This window comes from Spinacia oleracea, chromosome 1 (assembly GCF_020520425.1).
Source record: "Spinacia oleracea cultivar Varoflay chromosome 1, BTI_SOV_V1, whole genome shotgun sequence".
NCBI lineage: Eukaryota > Viridiplantae > Streptophyta > Magnoliopsida > Caryophyllales > Amaranthaceae > Spinacia > Spinacia oleracea.
In genome coordinates this window covers 3,762,724-3,783,360 of record NC_079487.1, presented here as the reverse complement: position 1 = coordinate 3,783,360, position 20,637 = coordinate 3,762,724, and the positions used below count along the sequence as shown (strand labels likewise).

The following is a 20,637-nucleotide window of genomic DNA, read 5'->3' as shown; positions in this document are numbered from 1 at the left end:
CACTTATTCCTGCCGGAGCCATTCGATATGGAGCTTTCGAAATAGGTGCGGTTCCAGGTAGTAATTCTATGGTAAAAACAATAGGTCAATTGGGCGGAATTATCTTTTCCGGAAACACGTCCAAAAATTCATTCACTACTGCAATGTCCTCAGGTTGACCCTTAATCACATGTTCGAGGTTTCTCACATTACTACTAGAAAAAAGGCTTTAGGAAACGGCTATAAATTGTTACCATAAGTCTCGAAACCGTTGCAATAGGCCTATAGCAACAATTTAAAAACCGTTACCAATAGGGGGTGTTGCTATATGTTTATTGCAACAGATTATACATCTTATAAAATTGTTGCCTTAAATATCTTTGGCAACATTTTTCTGCAACAACAGTTCTAATCTATAGCAACATTTATCTAATAATCAAAGGCAATAGTTTTTACCTCTATAATAATAATTTTCCTACAAACTTTGCCAATACGTTTTAACTTTGGCAACGGTTTTATATTACAAAGTACAAAAACCAATTTCACCTTTATACAACAATTAGAACATATTCAATAGTCGAATAGGGTTTTAAGATAGAAGAGGACAAACTAATACATTGCACACAATTGATCATTTGCACACAAAAAAAAGTTGTATTCATACATATTGAATTCTTGAAAATATATTCTTCCATACAACCACATAACCAATACATTTTTGAACCAAAAAAAATAACTGATACATTCCCTTAAAAATTCATCTTCTGTCAGAAAAATAAAGAAATCAAAACTATACGGAGTAGTTTTCTAATAAGACTAAATGACCGATGTAAATATACATCAAGCTACCACCAATTATGCCATCTGAATTCACGAGAACATCTCACTGAGGAACATGACACAAACTCTATCCAACTTCGAAAACCTGGAGTAAAAAAGAACATGTAGTTAGCCCTTCTGTTGCCTATAATTTTTTTGCATCTGCAACTGGTCATCATGTTCAAAATCGAGCCAAAATTTTGTACATAACCGAGAGGTTATAACTTAGATATAGTTGTATAAATGGCTGCAACACCATGTCACTAGTAGCGGTGACGAAGGAGAAAGAAAGGAAAGCAGCTGCAAAGGAACTCCAATCGCTGCATTCACCTCCATGAGAGTGCGCTTCTTCGTAATCTTGATTTATTGTAGTCCACTTCATTTACACAGATTCAGGAGGCTCAACATATACACTTTTCAAGTCTGTGATCCTGTATTGTTATACAGGTCTGCATCCTTGGCATTCATTTTATTCAAGATGAACAGAGAGTGAGAGACTAACCTTACAGTTCTCACGCGGCTTTTAGCTATCAACATAGAATATACAGCTGCCTAGTAAGAAGCAGCTTGAAGAGCTGTCTTTAGGTCCTCTGTAATCTTCTTGACAACCTGATCTGTCTCGAGAAATGGGGAAGTAAGAAGTCTGCAGTCTCATTTAGAACAAAGAAAAAGATAAAAATAAGCATACACGATTACATACTAAGCACACATCACATAAATAGTTACTTTAAATACGCTACACTATATACATCTGAGCTAGAGAAAAAGAGAAATAATCTTACTTCCTGAGATCTTGCGAGCAGTTTCACAATTCTGAATTATTCTGGGGTACGGAGAACCTACAACATAGAGAAGAAAAGGCATCAACGTCTTTTTGTGATCATATTCAGCATCATAAGAAAATAAGGAGCATTTTTGTCTAAATAACAATTAGCAACACAATAATTATTAAATACTTGAGGCAAGCTGGTAAAAGTTGGAAGACCTTATCTCAGGGGTCTTACAACTTTTCAGATAATCTTAGACATGATCAATATTTAATTATTTCTTTTTCATCTTATTCTTTATTAATGAACGAATTATAATTGTATAAGGAATCAAAATCAGATGGGAAGTTCCCAATCACAGGAAGGTAGGCTGCATGAGGGGGTTCTTGTTGCCACGCTACAAATTCTATGTAAACCAAAAGATTCATGACCACAATGTATAAATTATCATAAGAAATTATGAATGCATGGAACAAATTCAACAGATCGGATATATATTCAATTATCAAACACATCTCAAGCAGGAAAAATTATGTGCATTCTCATATAAAGGTATTATGTTAACCCTGTTTTTGTCAAGCACATACTTGCAACTTGAGTCAAAAGTGTTATATAATTCCCAAACAAAGACTTGCAGGAATCTGTTATGGCCTTATTTATTATTCAAAAAATTGACCTGATACCAAGGTGTTCACACATAGGTGTAATATGATCAGTGTCACGGTGGTACAACATGATTTCAAATTTTAAACATCAGTTAGAACTTATAAGCATAAAAGAAAAACTCATAGTATGCAAGTCCAACCTCTACAAAACAACAATACAACGACAATTCATGGAAGGTGAGTACAAAGTGCCAGTCTAAAAAAAACTAAGGTTCTTACCCAGAATCTGAATACACACCTCCCAACTGATTGCCCAGATCCAGTATATTATTAATCATCTGCTGGGGAAAAAAATTCTACTTCAGATTTTATATTAATCAATATATTATGAAAATTGAAAAACTAAAGTTGATCTGTCACTCATCAAATTAATTGCATTGCACGACAGTCCAATCAAGAAAGCATATATCTAAAGCCTATCAATTTTCCATTATAGCTCATACTAAACCTAATAAATTACCAACAACAAGGTGGATTACAATTAAAGAGTAAAAACGTCCACTAGCATCAATGAGAATATGTCAAAAATTATTGTTGCGCTCATAAACCAACCACTTATAGTAGGCTAGTAGCACATGAAATGCCCAAATTCACAAATCAACTTCCAATTTACCATGACAAGAAGAAATATATATTAGTAGATACTTAGTAAAATTAAGCATACCCTCTGCGAATTATTAGGAAGAGGTAACAAAACCTTGAGTCAACTTATGAAACTAACGAGCCGAAATTATTGGGTGGAAAGAGCAAAGGAGCTGTCTAGCAAAACATACGTACTCCTGAAACCTAGGATGGCACAAAGACCATGCCGACATTTTACAAATATATTGACAATAATATTTTCCATGGGACAATTCACAATAGGGTAGCGAGTTTAGCAGTCCATTACATTGTTGACTTAAAAAATTTTGAAACTTGAGAGTGGATATACATTCCTTTCCCAAAAATACGAATACATTAGAGCTTCTACTTTTTAGTCTTGATTTCCTAATTGGTGCTTAAAAGTAATGTCAATTTTGCAATTTGATGATGTAAATTCACCATATGTATCAATAATCAAATTATAATACGTCTTATAGGAGACCATTCACATGAGTTACAAAGAAGGAACTAATTATGCACTCTAAACTCTAAAGAAAAGGTTACATAATTCAATCACAATATCATTCTAACTCATCATTGGCTAGCACTTACCTCAGTGCTGACAAACAATTCACAAGCTATAACAATGTAACAAAATCAGTCAATTAAGGCGAAAATAGGACAACCTAGAATCTATTTTATAATTAGTTTATTTCATCAAGTTTTTTCTAGAACAGATTCAATAAACTACCAAAACACAATTACTAAATGCTATATCCTACAATTATATCATCAAACCAAAACCAACAGTGACCCCCCAAAAAATAGAAAAAGAAAAAATTCACAAGCATATTTTTTTTCATGCCGCAAGAGTCCTGAAGATTTAAGATAACCCAAAATGAATTCCCTAAAAAAGACGAAACACATGATTTAAACAAAGTATATTCGCTAAAAATACGAGGAATTAATATACTTTGTAAATTGGGAAAAAATATTTTACCTAGAATAACGCACCATGATTAAATCACCTTCGCACACACCGAACCTAAATCCAAATGTTAAATATAAAAATCAGAAAACTCATTGATACACAAAATTGAATTTGGGAGATATACCACAAAATCGAAATTCACGATGAGATTAGTAGCCCACTTAGATATTTTTGCCCTCTCAAAACCCTAGATTCGACATCTTACTGAAGATGTAGAGATGTTTACGGGAGTTGAGGTCGAATAACTTGACTCTCCAAACTTCAAGCGGTAGAAAAAGAAGAAGGTGTTTTAAGGGTTTTTGGAATAATAACTTTTTAGAGGCTAATGAAAATATGATAGTCTTCCCTTAAAATAAAAATAAAAATAAAAATAAAAATAAAAATATAATAGTGTTATTAAACAGTTGCTTTATCTAGAGAAAATTAAAATGAAACTTAAAACCGTTACCTTTTTTAAAATATTGCAACAGTTTTACTCAACTTTAGCGTAGCTAACTTAACTAGTTAAGAAGTGTTGCTATAAACCACTTATTGCAACAGCTCAAAAACCGTTGCTTAACTTGGCGTTGCAATATATCATATTTCTAGTAGTACAAGAACAATGGGTTTCCTTTACTGACTAGCTTCACGAGTTCCATTGTCGTGATGATTCCTACACTTCTAGGCTTTCCAAAACATCGATATGAGACTACTTTTCCTAAGCTAGACCTCAAATGAACCTTTTGCTTCTCACAATCGATCTTGGCTTTGAACATGGCTAACCAATCCATTCCTAGAATCACGTTCGTTCCCCTAATTCGAACTCGATTAGGCTAGATAAGAATACAATATTGACTATGGTCAAAGGCACATCTCTATGGATCTTGGTACACTTTACTATCCTACCAGTTGGTATAACTATGGGTACTTCAATAGCTTCAGGTTCTTTCAAGCGTAATCTCTCCAAAATACCCATCGATATAAACGAATAAGTTGCACCAGAATCAAATAGTACTTTAACTAAAATGGAGTTAATAGAAAAGTACCGGCTATGACGTCGGACGAAGTTTCTAGTTCTTGCCTAGTGATCACATCCAGCTTTCCTTGGGCAACTCCTTTGTTATAGACACCTTAATTGGCATTTCCATTGGTGTTTAGGTTCCCATTCTGCTGATATTTTCCCCCAGACTTTCCATTTTTCTGGCCATTATTGTTGTTATTACCACCTTGGTAACCTCTTTGGTATCTACCATTATTACCAGTATTCCCTCCATTCCGGTTCTGGTTATTCCGATTGTTGTTTTGGCGGTTATTTTGAGAGTTTTTCTGGTGATCAAAAAGGAACATAAAAAATAACAAAAACACCATGAATAAAATCAATCAAATTCCCCAATCATCCAAATTCCCTAATTAATTAACCGAATTCCCTAATTAAGAACCCTAATTTAGAACTCAAAAAAACACAACAAAAATCCATTATAATCGGTTGAAAACTTAAACAGCAAAATTATGAAATTTAAGAGCAAATTCGATCAAATTTAAGAGAAAATTTAAGAGCAAAATTATGAAAACTAACGTGGTTCTTCGCGCAAATTCCGAACTAGATTTCGTCACTTTCTATATGTTGCTTCAAAGGAACGATGATGGAAGATAAAATATGTTGCTTCAAGGAACGCAGAGGAGGAAGGCGAAAGAGAACAAGGAACGCAGAGGCCTCTAGTGAAGAAGAACGCAAAGCCCTAAACCGTGAAAAGAAGTGAGAGGGAAACCCAAAATAAACGCTGTTGGAAAAAAAAACGCGCCCATATGAAATATTTTTAATAAACCTACTTCTTATTTGATTTTATTTTTAATTTTTAACATGTTTTAGATGTTTGACAAAAAAAACCGTTGCAATATCTCATTAAAATATTAATGAACTAAAAACTTTTGCAATAAAATAGTCATAATATATAAGTGTTGCAATAGCTTTTCTATAGCAACGTTTTTTCAAAGTCAAAGTCTACTAAAATTAATAATTATTTAACTGTTGCAATAGCTTTGATATAGCAACGCCAGGAAAACTGTTATCTAAAAAGGCGTTGCTATAGCCCTATTTTGTAGTAGTGTATATATAATTAAGATTTCCATTCTTAGCAAAAACACTCAGATTCCCTATGGCCTAACTTCTCACAGAACCTACAGATCACCAGATTACCATCACAATCCTTTCCAGGGTGATTATTATTGCACCGTCCGCAATAATAAGTTCTTGTTCCATTTCACCCCAGACTGGTTTTACCATTATTGTTGTGGAAGTTGTTGTTGCGATTTCCACCATTTTTCCCCTTGAACTGGAAGTGGTTGTTTCCCTAGTTCTTCTTAAAGTTACTCTGATTATGTTGGTTACCTCCCTGATTCTGGTTCCCAACATCTTTTCTCTTCTCACCAGTTCCATTCTTCCTTAGTTGTAATCCATACAAATGGGCACCTTTTCCGTACAAGGTGTCTAAAGAGGTAAAGGTCTCTCCAGCTAGAATAATGTGCAAATCTATAGTCAATCCACTCTTAAACCTTTGATCCCTAAGATCTTCCGTTGCCACCACGTCAGGTGCAAACCTAGACAGCTCTATGAATTTCGAGTAGTACTCTCAATCACAGAAATTCCTTCCATTCTCAGCTCAATGAATTCTTGGGCTTTCTTCTTTTTCAGATATGGTGGGTAGAACTTATTCCTTAAGGTAACCTTAAATGATTCCCATCGAAAGTTAGGTGCAGTTCTCAAGGTATTCTCACATCTCTGCCACCATATGTCAGCTTCTCCCCTAAGGTAATATACAACACTATTAACCCTAAGGTTCTATGGGAAATTCAGAGCTACAATCAGCTTATCGAACTCCCTTAGCCAGTTTTCTAGTACACTTGGGTCAATCTCCCCTTGGTATAGTGGAGGCTTACTTTGGGCCACCTTTTTGAACATTTCCCCAGCTGGATCAAGCCCTGGGTTTTTCCTAGCTTGTGCTAAGTTCTGCACTACCTCAGCTAATTGTCTAACCACATCAACAATTCCTTAGTTAGCCATATTCCTTCTCTTGAATAAAAATAAAAGACTAACCTTAATGATTAGGTTGGACACGATATTACTAAGGTATGAATCCACTTAAACAAGCCAAATCCATAACATATAAGGCAACACAATTCGGACCTAATGAGAAGTGGCGCCCCTTTGGGCCAAACTCCACCTTTGTTCGCATCATAAAATTAAGTGGTAGAAAATTCAACCACGATACATGTAGAATTTCATTGAAGAAGTAGCAATAAATCCCTTTGCGATAATCACTCAACTTTAAATTGAAACGTAGAATTTAAGGATAACGAAAAGAATCTAAGTACTTTTATTACTTCAATAAAGAGTTCTACATCCTTTTGATAATACTTTATTCCACTAAAACCATAAATAATGAATTACTTAAACCATAAATAGTAGCTTTGCTACTTTATTATCCAACGAAAATAAATAAATACTAAGCTATTACAATTACTCAAATGCTAAAGGCATCACGACAATCATTCCTTTTGTTGTAGTGCTCTGGAGTAAAATCTTGATCTTCAGGATCATCTGTGTCTCCTTCCGGATTAGAATCATACTCCATATTCTCATCATTTTGTTGTGGAATACTATTAACTTCATCATTAGCCTAAGTCTCTGCCTCAGAATCATTAAATAGCTCAATAGTTGGTTCACGCTCTACAGGATTAGGATTCTCAATCTCAACAACATCATCATCACTATCCTTATTCACAATCTCATCATCATCTCCATTCATTGAATTCTCAACATCACTATCACCCTCCATGTGATCTAAGTTTAAGATATCAGGGATGGGGAAGCCCGAATATTTTCAAGCCAGTCCCGAACAACAGTTTCTCTAAAAGAATCAGGCAAAGAATCTTTAACCAAATCACTGGATCCCTTATTATAGAACAAGAAGTGCGAAAGAACAGATATTTACTACTCACTATCACTAAATAATAGGCTGCGTTTCTATCTTAACCTGTCCCAAATAGGTTATAACTCCAAAGAATATATATTTCTCTTAATATTCTGAATGTATCTCGGGGCAGGGGTCTTGTTTGGATATGATATGACCTACTAGCTCTTGCATATTGCAGTACTCTAGAACTAACTGTTCCTGGCATAACATTATATGTGGTAGACAAAACCTTGTAAAATATTGCAATCGATTCTTGACGAGCTTGATCCTACATATATTATAATAGTAGGCCTATTCTTGTAAAACATTTACCTACCATATTGATTCACTAACTGCTAATGATGCTGCTATGTACTTAACTTGACAAGTTGATAATGCTACAATTTCTTATTTCTTGGAATTTCAGAATAAGACTGTAGAACCGAGATAAAAAAAAATATAAGTAATCGAGTTTTACTTTCCCTTCATCTTGGTCACGAAGTGTCTGGAAACCTTGAGAATTCTCTAGACTACTCGTTGACCCCAGTTCGGTACCAGTAACCATAGGATAAGACAATTTTTTTCAATATAAACATTACATTGGTTCAGACAGTCAGTCAGTCATCACACACTCTGGACTTGGTTTCTCTAGTTAAGAAACATTCTAAAACTACCTATGTATTTACGCAGTGTAATCTTACACCTTTGTTCTCTGGAACATACAACGTATAACGTTCCTGAAATGCATTAATAAAGTTTTTGTTAGTCTTCAACTCACTGAAAGCACTTCCAGTAAGATACTTTAACTTTGCATTCTTCTTGTTTCATTGTGTTTATGTACTTAATATACAGCTCTTTCAAAGGGGTTTATATAATATGCTTTTTGCTTCTCTTACTGTGTGCAATAATTTTGCGTCTGTGTCATTTATTTATTTTTCCATAGTTTATTTTTAAGTTTTTATTAAAATCTGTTTGGGATTTCAGTAATTGTTGTTTTGTTCAAGTCCCATGTGTATCAGGATTGGTTTGTTTAAAAACTTAGAGGTGCTAAGACTGATGGAGGATAATGTAAGGTTATGAACAATATAAACAATATAATTCATGCGGAAAAACCATAAAGCCAGGAATCAAAATTAATTGCCACATAGTCAATTAACATAATTTAGGTTACATACAATATGATGCGTGCCTTCCCTAGCTGCTCCCGAACCGAACAAGAACAAGTCTTTAGAGCTCCAAGTGTTGCCCCTCCGTAGATAGTCCACAACACGTTCTGATCCGCCTTAGGTTCAACCAACTAGGATATTCACTAAGGTTTTATTCACTCGGGTTAGGCTATTAATATGTTATTCCTTGAACATAATCTATGTAAAGTATATGTTATGGGTTTTATAAATTGTGAATACTAATCACATATTTATAGAGTAGGAAATTGTAACACAATAATAATTCCTTGCTTTTTAAAAAACATTTTCCGACTTAAAACACAGGAATTACCAAGATATTACCGCCACCGTGATAACGGCTAAGGCTATTTACCAGAATTACGCAGCGGAGTTAACTCTTTCAAAACATAATAAATAAATAGTTAATGGTCATTAAAACAAATTGGAACCGTTGAGGCCCAAGTTCAAAGTATTAAACCATTTGAAATCCATTAACTGAAAATAGTAGTCATGACTTTAAATAAGAAAATAGAGTTTATAAAATACGGAAGAATAAAACTCTCAACTCGAATCCCATGATAACTTCTCCCGCAAGTTATCTCTACAAACCTGCTTTATTAAAATCTACTCCCCAACAACGCAAATGCAATTGATGTTTCATCATAGGGTCATTAAGGCGAAGGCCATGACCAAAAGACATGAAGCACGAAGTCAGCAAAAGCTGAGTACGAACAAGCTAGAATAACATTCTATCCTAACATGCTTCACTCGACAAATTAAATAATCCACATGCAAAAGCCATATAATAAACAATTGAACATGGAGACAAGACTCGACACATGACACGCCTCATGACTCACAGTTTAATAAAAAGATAGCTTCGAACAGGTAAAATAAAGTATCCTCAAAAGGAAAGAAAGGGTGATGGGAGCCCACCATACACCAAATAATAATAAGTCGGACTCCTACCGACGGAATTCCAATGCACAACGGCCTAAAAAGAAAGAATGAAACAACGTCTTGTATCATTCGAGGAGTACAAGTTTTCCGGCAAGTCTCCCCCCATTGTTCATACTCAAGGTATATACGTTCCAAGAGTTTTGAAGCTCCTCTGGGTCAGTGTATAAAAAGGCGCGCATAAGGCGCGCCTAGGCGATAAAGCGCAAGGCGCACAGCTGATTCGCTTAATTTGTAGTAGGCGAGTCGATTTGAATAAGGCGAGCAAAAGGCGCAAAAGGCGCAGAAAGGCTCTGAGGCGCAAGGCGACGCCTTTGTGCGCCTGAATCAAATTTATTTCAAAATGCATTTTTCTGTGTTTTTCTGTTTTTGATGGACTTTTAATAGTCCTTATCATGCACTGGACCACACAATATACTTCCCTTAACATCAGATGGTGGGCCAAGAGTCCAAAAAGAAAAAAAAAAGAAAAAAAGAAAAAAGAAGAAGAAGAAGAAGAAGAAAGCAGAAGATATATTCCAGCCGGCCCTAGCAGCATCATCTTCATCAGCTCTCCTTGAAGAAACGTTGCTGCCCAGGTACACTCTCTTTCTCTCTTTTCTTTCTCTCTCATCAGATCTTATAATTATCTTCTACCTCTTTTCTCTCTCATCAAATCTTATATTTATCTTCTACCTCTCTTTCTCTCTCATTAGAATATTAAATTTATCTTTCTGATTCATAAAGATCTTATTTTTATGGACAAATATAAACTGCTTTTTTCACCTTCCACTTGTGTTGTCACGTTCTACCAAAAAAAAAGAAGAATACAAATTATTTTATTTTTTAATAATATCATTAAATAATCTTCCCATCATCATTTAATAATCAATCTTTCAACTGTAGCATTTAATAATATCAGAATTTATTAACACATCTACTAACACAGTAACATGTATGTGAACATATTTATCAACATTTATTGTTCTTTTTTCTGTAACACTGTTATGCATCTGGAAAAAAATCGTGGCCCATAAATTAATGCCTACTGTTCTTTATTTTCTAGCATGGAGAGTGATGCCAATGTTACAAGAAAGACTGATTTGGGTTGGAAGCATGGGTATTTAGCTGATCCTAAAAACAAAAATGATGTGACATGCAAGTATTGTGGTAAAGTAGCCAAAGGTGGGATTAACAGGCTCAAACAACATCTAGCCGGTGGATATCGGAACATAACAGAGTGTAAGAAGTGTCCTGAGCATGTGAGAGAGGAGATCATTGAGTTCATGGCCCAAAAGAAGAATGCTCGAGAGACAATAGATATGACACATGAGCATGATATGACTGATTTTGATGATGAAGATGAGATGCTTATGGGAACTGAGCCAACAGGGAAAAGGAAACAGAATTCTACCCCAACAAGCAATGCTAAAAGAGCTAAACAAGTTGGACCAATGGATGCTTTCTTCAAGTCCCCCTCACAATCAACGGCCAAGCAAAAAACACTTAACGAATCATACAAGAAAGAACAAAGGAAGAAGGCATGTGCTGAATTTTCTAAGTGGATGTATGATGCAGGAATAGCCTTCAATGCTCTCAATTATCCTAGCTTTAAAGTTGCAATTGATTGCATAACTAGAGCTGGAATTGGGATGAAGCCACCAAGTGCATATGAAGCAAGAGTTCCATTCTTGAAACAAGAAGTTGAAAACACTAATGAGAAAATGAGAAATCACAGACAAGAATGGCTCAAAACAGGCTGTTCAGTAATGTCTGATGGCTGGACAGATAGGTGTGGAAGGACGATAATTAATTTCCTTGTTAATTGTTCAAAAGGAAGCATGTTCCTAGAGTCCATTGATGCATCAAGCTACTCAAAGACAGGAGATAAGCTATTTATGCTGCTAAGCAAAGTTGTGGAGCAAGTCGGAGAAAGTAATGTTGTGCAAGTTATATCTGATAATGGGAGCAATTTTGTGGCTGCTGGTGCACTGTTAATGGCTAAGTATAAGCATTTGTATTGGACTCCATGTGCTGCTCATTGTATTGATCTTATACTTGAAGATATTGGACGCATTCCCATCATTGATAAAGTCTTGAAGAGAGCAATTCAAGTTAACAGTTTCATTTATCAACGCCCGGGCTTGTTGAATATGATGAGGGAATTTACTAAGCAAAGAAATCTGTTAAGGCCTGCAAAGACAAGATTCTCCACTGCTTTTATCACACTTTCATCCATTCACAAACAACAAGATAACCTAAGAAAGATGTTCACCTCTCAAGAATGGAGAACTAGTAAATGGGCTAAGGAACCTGGAGGGAAAAGAGCTGCTGATACCATTTTGATGCCTTCCTTTTGGAATGGAACTGTGTATGCATTAAAATTAAGTGGTCCTCTAGTTCGTGCACTTAGGTTGGTTGATGGAGAGAGAAAACCTGCCATGGGATATATATATGACGCAATGGACCGCGCTAAAGAAGCTATTTCAACATCATTCAATGGTAATGAGTCCAAGTACTCTCAAGTTTTTGAGATGATCGATAAGAGATGGGAGTGTCAACTACATCGCCCTTTACATGCTGCTGGACACTTCTTGAACCCTGAGTTTTTTTATGACAACCCTCAAATTGAAGAATGTGAAGAAGTGGTAAGTGGTTTGTATGAATGTGTTCTAAGGTTGGTCCCGGTCGTTGAAAAGCAAGATAAAATTATGCAAGAGCTTACATCTTACAAGGAAGCACATGGTTTGTTTGGTAATCCAATGGCTATTAGACACAGGAAAAGCAAGGCTCCAGGTAATTGACATTTTCCTCTCTTGTAATCTGCTAATCTCTAATTATTTATTCATTAAACTACAAATACTACAACCTGATTTGATTTAATTATTTGCAGCTGAATGGTGGGCGTGTTATGGTACTTCGACACCTACTTTACAACATTTTGCCATAAAGATTTTAAGCCTTACATGTAGCGCGTCAGGATGTGAGAGAAACTGGAGCACATTTGAGCATGTAAGTAGTGGTGTAGCTAGTTAAGTGCTTTATAATTATATAATTCTTACTTATATACTGAATTTGTTTTACCATTCTCATAGATTCACACCAAGAAGAGGAATAGGCTCACACAAGCTCGACTAAACTCCTTGGTGTTTGTTAAATATAATCGGGCATTGCTTGAACGATACAAGTTGCGTGATAAAATTGACCCAATAGCTTTGAAAGATATTGATGATTCTAATGAATGGTTGACTGGGAGGACAGTAGAAGATGCTGAAGATGATTTGGTATTTGAGGAGGAAGAGGGTCTTACATGGGGACAAGTTGCTAGTGCTTCTGGAGTACATGAAGAAAGATTTAACTTTAGATCAAGAGAAAGTAGGCTTGGAGGAGGTGATGTCAATACAAGTGGGGTTAGTACACAAAGGCATACCATAAGGCAAGAAGAGGAAGAAGAAGAAGAAGAAGAAGAATACGACGATGAAGGCTATCAGTCACTGGATGGAGATGATTTGGAGGGTGATGCTGTTTTTATAGCTGAAGATGATGATATAATATGATTAAATCAAGCCATATCCTTTTGATATTATCAATGAAGCTAGCTTTGTTTACTTTGTAGCATCTTTATTTCCTAAAGCATGATAAAAGACGATGTTTTATGTTGTTTATAGTAGAATGAATGAAATGCAGATCTTCTGTTGAACAATTATGTGTTTTTTATAGTCTATTTAGTGAGATGTGTATGCATACGAGTCAAGAAATGTTTATTTCATAAAAAATGCGCCTCACTTCGATGAGGCGCGCGCCTTATGCCTGCGCCTTGCGCCTAGGCACCAGGACCCCTATCGCCTTATTGCGCCTTGCGCCTTTTTATACACTGCTCTGGGTTACGTTTTACGTTAATTAATATATTATGTTCAAGGCGACTCAAGACACAACATACAAACAATTAAATAATTAAACAATTAAACGATGACTCTCAAATATTTTACTTCTTTTAGGACTTGTGATCAAACATAGACTCAAGTGAAATTACTCCCATTATTCCTTCTCAAAAACACTGTTTGAGATAACCCGACATTCCCTATTAACAAGCGGGGTGTGCCGTTAGCACGAATTATCCTTAATTCAATTCACATAGACTCTTCAACATATTCTACCCCTTGGTAGAATATATATTGCTCACTGGCAATATTCAACTGGCTCAATGATTATGCTAGACATCCTGTACTATAGCATAATAATAATAACAACTTGCATGCGCACTACTCATACATGCAAACCAACTTGAACAACATGCTTGACATAATTCAACGATTATAAAAGTCCATATATGATAGTTCAATAGAATCTATAAAGCATAAATCAATTCATAACATGCTCATTCACATAGATTCAATAATAATAATGACATGCTTGTTCACACATCAAACATGATTCCATAATAATACTCCCTCCGTCCCAGATTAGTTGTTACACTTACTTTTGCACAAAGTTTTAGGTGATAAGTGGTTGTTTGGTTATCAATTGTTATTTTATTGAAAAAGTAGAAGTGATAGGAGTTAGTGGGGTATTTTTTTAATTGAATGGGAGAGGGTATGGGGACAAAAAAAAATTAGTGGGAAGAGAGAGACAATATAATAATTGTGGGGCCATTCTGAAGGAAATAATGCCCTTGGTCAAAGTATGCATTTAATGTTAAGTCTAATAAATGTGGTTCAGTATTAATTAACAAGTTAATAATTCAGTGAGATCAAGTGAGCTGAACGCCTAGCTATAGGTCGCTTTCAGTTCAAGTGGAATTAATGATGTTAATCCACAACTTACTCTTGACTGAACCCGTAGGGTCACACAAATAGTACGTAAACGGATCAAGTATTTAATGGCATTAAATACTCCATCTATGGATATTCGGAATCGACGGATCTTGGTTTCAGTGGGAGCTGAGATCGTCAAAGGCAAGAAATGAATACTCCGGAAACGATGATATTGCCGGAAACGGAAATATGGATCATATCGGAAATATAAATATTATCCAAGTCGTAGATGTTGCCGGAAACGGAAACATGGTACGTATCGGCAAATATTATCGGAAATGGAAATATTGCCGGAATCAGAAATATTGCCGGAAACGGAAATATTGTCAGAATCGGAAATATTATCGGAATCGGAAAATAATTCCGGAAACAGAAATATTAAATATTTGTTCGAAACGGAAATTAATTCCGGAATCGGAAATGTTAAATATTGTTCGTATCGGAAATGAATTATGGAATCGGGAATTTAATCGGAAGCGTATTGTACGAATTAGCATCGGACGAGGCTTGCTAGACGAAGGCCCAGCAGGAAGCCAGGTCGTCGCCCAGCAAGCCACACGCATCAAAACACGCCAAAACCTCGACAGGCCCAACGCAAGGCCAGGCCCAGCAACGCATGGCGCGCGCGCTCAGCGAATGGGCTGCGAGCATTGGGCCAAGGCGCAGTGCAGCTCGGGTGGGCCGCGAGGCATGCGCGCGGGCTGTGCGGTGCTCGTGCTCGTGCTCGTGTGCGTGCTATACGAATCCTAAAGCTATCAGAATTCGTGCTATGATTAAATCCTAATCCTAAAAGATAAAATTAATTTTTTAGAGTTCTAGAAGGATTCTAATTAATTAATTAGTATACTAACAGGATTCGAAATCCTTTTCCATGGTTCTATAAATATATGCCTAGGGTCATAAATTTATACACGAGTTTTTCAACAAGTATTTATACAATAAAAGCTGTGATTTTTGTATCTAAGGAGGGAAGACACTTGGAGTCCTAAAGACTTGTTCTTGTTCGGTTCGGGCGCAGCTAGGGAGGGAACGCTACAAAGTGTATGCATCTAAATTATGCTATATGATTATGTGCAATTAATATGTTTCCTGGCATTAAGGTTTTTCCGCATGATTTATGTTTTTCATATGTATCATAAACTAACAGTGGTATCATGAGCCTCTTATTATTTTCATAATCTAAATTGCATAACATGGTTAAATTTTACAAATTTGCAAGAAATTAAAAGGGGTGATTAATTTTCGTAATTGTTAATTAATTGCAAATTGCGTTTATTTAATTATATGTACGCAGTTTTTCGGCAGTTTCTTCGTTACTCAACGAAATTGAGTGATTTTTGTGTCAATTCCGCAAGTAAAAGGCATTCTAAAATTTATACAACAATACTCTTTTTCGGCCGAACCCAAAATTCCCAAATTCGAAGCCTAACTATTACTTTTCGGAGGTTTTAGTTTTTAGACCGCAAAACTTTGTAAATTTATGATGTTAAATTAAATATTTGCGATTCTTGTTGATAAATCTTGAATTTTTGATTGACCTACAGTATATGTTTAACAAATTTGAATGCCTAGACTTGTTAATTATACAACCTAATTTGTAATTATGATTAATTTGTTGAAATTCGAATAATTTAGAATTGATTTGATTTTTATAATTAATTAATGATTTAATTAGGTACCCATGATTAAAAACCACCATAAAAATAGTTAATTTATGATAAATTTTAAAATTTTATGACCTAGATTTGAATCCACGTTAATCGGAAATTAATTGATTAATAAATTTTTGATTTTTCGCCCTAAAATTATGAAATTAATATGATTTATTAATTTGTTATTAATTTTAAATTAAAAAGTTTTAATTTTATATAATTCGCTCATAAAAGTTTCACGCACAAAGCAAAAGACGCTACGTGTTACCCTTAAGGGGTGTTGTATAGCGCGGGCATGCGACGACGAGCAAGGGAGTTCGTCGCCCATGTGGTACGAATGGAGCGAGCAACGAGCATGGCATGCACAAGGCAATGGCTGCCTAGGGGCTATATGCTACGCGTGTGGGGCGATGGGGCGATGGGCAAGAAGGTGCATCGAGCAAGGCAAGCACGCGTGGGCAGCGATGGATGCTGCGCCACAATGTGCGTTGCCTCGCCCAGCAGCACGCCAAGGCAGTAGCCAAGGCAGAGACAAGCGCAGCAAAACGTGCCGCGGGCAGCGTTGGCTGGCCTGTCCAGCAAGCGTTGCCTAGCAGCGCGCCAAGGCGATGGGCGAGTGGGCTGCGCGCAAGCGTTGCCTAGCAGCGCGCCAAGGCGATGGGCGAGTGGGCCTGACGCATTGGTGCGTTGTTGCTTGGGCTTTGCGGTACGATCAATCGAGTGACAAGGGGTTTGTTGCTTGTTGGACTTGACGACGCGTGGGAGCAAGCCCATGGCCTTGTCTTGACCCGATTGAGTCGTTTTGAATTTTAATTTGAATTTTCAGTTTGGAAATAATTTTAATTAATTTTAAAATTAATAATTTAAATTGTTTTCTTGGATTTTAATTTTGAATATTATAATTATTATAAATTTTAATTTATCCTAATTATTTTACTAAAATTAAACCTTGAATTAATTTAAATTCGTTTAAATCAACTGAAAATAAATTAAACTAAATGGATTCGATTATAATTTTATATGAGCTTTAAATTTTAATTAAACTTGTATGTTTCCGATTAGACTAGAAATAAATTTTTATGTTTAAAATTAGTAAAGCATATAAAGTTATTGGTTTAAGTGGGAGCCTTTAGTCATAAACTCTTGATTAGGTCTATAAATCCTTTAAGGTTAAACAACTTGATTAGAATTAATAAGGACTGAATAATTGGTAGATTATTGGTGCCCTTGATTAACTGCTGCAAATATTTATGTGATGCATACAATGTGTTGTACTAACCAGCAATGTGGGCCATTCATGATAATGAATGGGTGAATGGTATATATTTTGTATGTGTGAGGGGGTCGAAAAAGCACGAGGCTAATGCGTGACCTTGTCCCTCGTGGGTGTGACGTTTCTTTTTGTCAAATCAAGTGTAATTGGATTTCATGTGAGTTTACACCCAATTGACTAGTAATATAGGAGTCGCCATTCAGTTTTTAACGACAATGAGAAAAACTGACAAAACCCGGTTATCGTGACATAAAGGGAGTGCAATTATGTTTGACCACGACGGCCGTAGGTTCCCTTGTGATCCCTGGTGTGGGGATCTCTCAACATACACCCGCAAGGTAGAGATTGAGGGTTCGGGGGACTGTAACTACCGATAGGAGTACTCGCTCTTCGATAACTCTAGAGGCAGGATATCCTTACTAGCTCAGCATAAATAATTGAAGGGACATGCGTTAACTATTCAACTAATCTGAGTTGATTTTAACAATATGCAACATATAATACTAGATCGAGCGCGATTATCTGATTTAGATTGTTTTAAGGGACCTAGCATTATAATCCAATTTCCCAACATATTATCTTTATTAGGCGTGATAGAACAATCAGATTTAATTAGTTTAACAGTTCATAAAAGGGCGAGGAAAGCAATTAAACCATGGAAAAGGGACACATTACGATGCACCCTTGAGAGGTGCGTCACGGCTCTCAGAAAACTAACCACTTTGACTTTGCTATTTCTCCTTTTATTTAACGAATCTCAAATTACGGGACAGGATACGTTCTGTTCGATTTTTGGATCGATTGCGACAGAACGCGTGATCAATTTCGCAGCGTGAGGCTTAGGCTTAGGGGTTTAGAGTAAATACTCAGAATATGAATTGTGTGTTGTGTCCTTTTCACGTCGAACTTGGGGCTGTATTTATAGGGAAGAGTTCGTGCAAAGATAGAATTGTAGAACTCTAATCCACGAGGAATTAGGAAAGAACACATCCCAGGTAATTTCAGCGCCCAGGGCTGGGCGCCGATGATTTCGGCGCCCAGAGCCAGGCGTTGAAAATAGGGTCTGGGTCGTTTCTTTGTCAGATTCGGACTCTTAGAATCCGGAGTGTATGAGACTTAATCGAGTCTTTTAATGCGTATTAATTTTATGATGGAATGCATCTGGGCCCTTTACGAACTCTAGGCTCGTTAGGATTTTAATTAACACGTAACTCTTATTTTCGAATCGTATTAGGAATAGGATTCTCTCACAATTTCTATCTCATTTAGGATTTATGTTGGAGTGCAACACCTAATTCTGACAGGTTTCTATCTTTTATGACTTGCCACTTTTAACAACTACCCATTACGACAGTTACTATTTTTAGCAGGTTTCCATAAATGGCAGGTTTCTATAAATAGCAGGTTTCGGGTGAAATGAAAAGGGGGATTGAAATTCGTTATTTTTATAGGAGATGCGTTGTCAAGTGGAGATTTATGTTCTCATCATCGAACCTTCCCTTTCGGGAATGGGGATAAAAGTAGGTGTCTACAGTATGTACTGTTTTGCAGGTTATGAAGTGACTAGTATGGCCCAAATAGGATAGAAAATGTGGTCTGCGTACCATTAATTTGAATGTAATTGGTCTAATGCACCAAAGTTTGTTTTTCAATTCAAATATGGTCTGCGTACCATCAAATAGTTGTGATTAGTTTAATTATAGCTTATCCTATTTGAAGAAAATGGAGCCTGGAAATTCAAGAAATTTCCAATCCATTTTCAAGACGGACTTTGAAGTTGAAGCTTCAAGATGAAGTCGGGCCATACTAGATCACATTTATCATATGCATGCTTCAAGTTATTTATTGCTTTTAAATATGTCTTAAATATGCATGAGATTGTGGCTTGATTATGTTGCATGATTAAGGATTTTAGTTCACTTAAAATCTAACCAACATAGTAAGAGCCTTAAGTTCCAAACTTAAAAATTGAGTTAAAAGGTGCCATGCCAAAATATACACTTGCTTGGATATCCTTTACATCAATCTAGTAATAGTCTTCGCTCAGCGAGGTGTTACTTATTGGTCCTAAAGGGGCAAGGTACACAAATAATTGTGAGTACATGTTAGTTTTGGTGAAACTCAACGATATAAGTAAGGAGTCAACGATATGAGTCTAGTCCCTAGACATTCGGATAGATCGATGCTTAGAGAACTTTAGAAGCTTCTGGTAAGATCATCTAGTTGAAGCAAATATTCAACATAAATAAAATGGTAAGAACTTTGTTGGAGTGACATTGGACATGTCTAAACAAAGTATAAATGTCAACACTAAAGAATTCAATTCTTAAGGCTATTAGAAAGGGTACAAGAAATAGGAAAAACAAGGAACAAGTGAAAGGAACCTACAATTTCGTTTCTACCTATAAGTTTATGTTTAAAGAGAAGTGACTTAGCAATCAAACTTCCTTGGTATCATATACCGCTTGAGGTTCTTACTTCGGTAATAACTCAAATAATAGAAGCTAGGCTACACTAATGGCCTACAAGTGGGAAATGAAGCATGGCAATGCTATATTAGTTGTAGGGTCATCTAGTTTGTTTTAAGTCTTTTCAAGGCTGGAACTTAATGGCTATTTTGTTCCATAATCAGCATACCTAAATTTTTGCTTCAAACACAGAAAGACTCACATTTAGAAGAACAAAAACAATGCTTGTTTGTTTGTTTATTTGAATAAAATGGTCATTTACAGGTTGAGTCAATATGCTTGATTAAAAACAAACAACTCTTTAACAATAAGAACTTTACTAGGTTCAAATCAATCTCTTGATTCGAGTTCCACTAATCTTTGGCATTGTTGCTTAGACCATATCAACAAGTTAACATTCAAAAGCTCTATTTTGATGGACTTTTGAAAGTTGATTGATTTCTAGATCAATTTAAGACAAGCAAGTCTTACTTGTTGAAAGTAACAAAAGATATGAACTATTGGTAGAACACCTAGACAATAGAATTCAAAGCTAAAGAAAGGTTTTATAAATTTATTATTTCACCTAGATTTGAGTTAATACGGATTTATTT

General features: G+C 35.8%; 2 protein-coding genes and 1 long non-coding RNA gene across 5 annotated transcripts; 2 read left to right on the top strand and 1 right to left on the bottom strand.

The window, feature by feature from the left end:
- Nucleotides 1-613: 613 nt before the first annotated feature.
- On the bottom strand, nucleotides 614-4,128 carry LOC110795393 (uncharacterized). 3 transcript variants are annotated; one of them, XR_002535250.2, is made up of 5 exons: nucleotides 3,813-4,127; nucleotides 2,450-2,508; nucleotides 1,581-1,637; nucleotides 1,301-1,412; nucleotides 614-904 (listed from the first exon to the last, which is right to left on the bottom strand). It is a non-coding gene; the product is annotated as an uncharacterized lncRNA (long non-coding RNA). The 3 variants fall into 3 exon arrangements; XR_002535252.2 differs by having other exon boundaries at nucleotides 614-1,441; nucleotides 3,813-4,128; XR_002535249.2 differs by having other exon boundaries at nucleotides 614-1,412; nucleotides 3,813-4,126.
- Nucleotides 4,129-10,904: 6,776 nt separating this feature from the next.
- On the top strand, nucleotides 10,905-11,926 carry LOC130462610 (uncharacterized). Its single transcript, XM_056831264.1, has 2 exons — nucleotides 10,905-11,854; nucleotides 11,902-11,926. The coding sequence occupies exons 1-2, from the start codon at nucleotides 10,905-10,907 to the stop codon at nucleotides 11,924-11,926; spliced, it is 975 nt and encodes a 324-aa protein (XP_056687242.1).
- A 64-nt stretch (nucleotides 11,927-11,990) lies between these two features.
- Nucleotides 11,991-13,394, top strand: LOC110795400 (uncharacterized). Its single transcript, XM_022000406.2, has 3 exons — nucleotides 11,991-12,633; nucleotides 12,731-12,849; nucleotides 12,933-13,394. The coding sequence occupies exons 1-3, from the start codon at nucleotides 11,991-11,993 to the stop codon at nucleotides 13,392-13,394; spliced, it is 1,224 nt and encodes a 407-aa protein (XP_021856098.2).
- The last annotated feature ends 7,243 nt before the right edge of the window (nucleotides 13,395-20,637 follow it).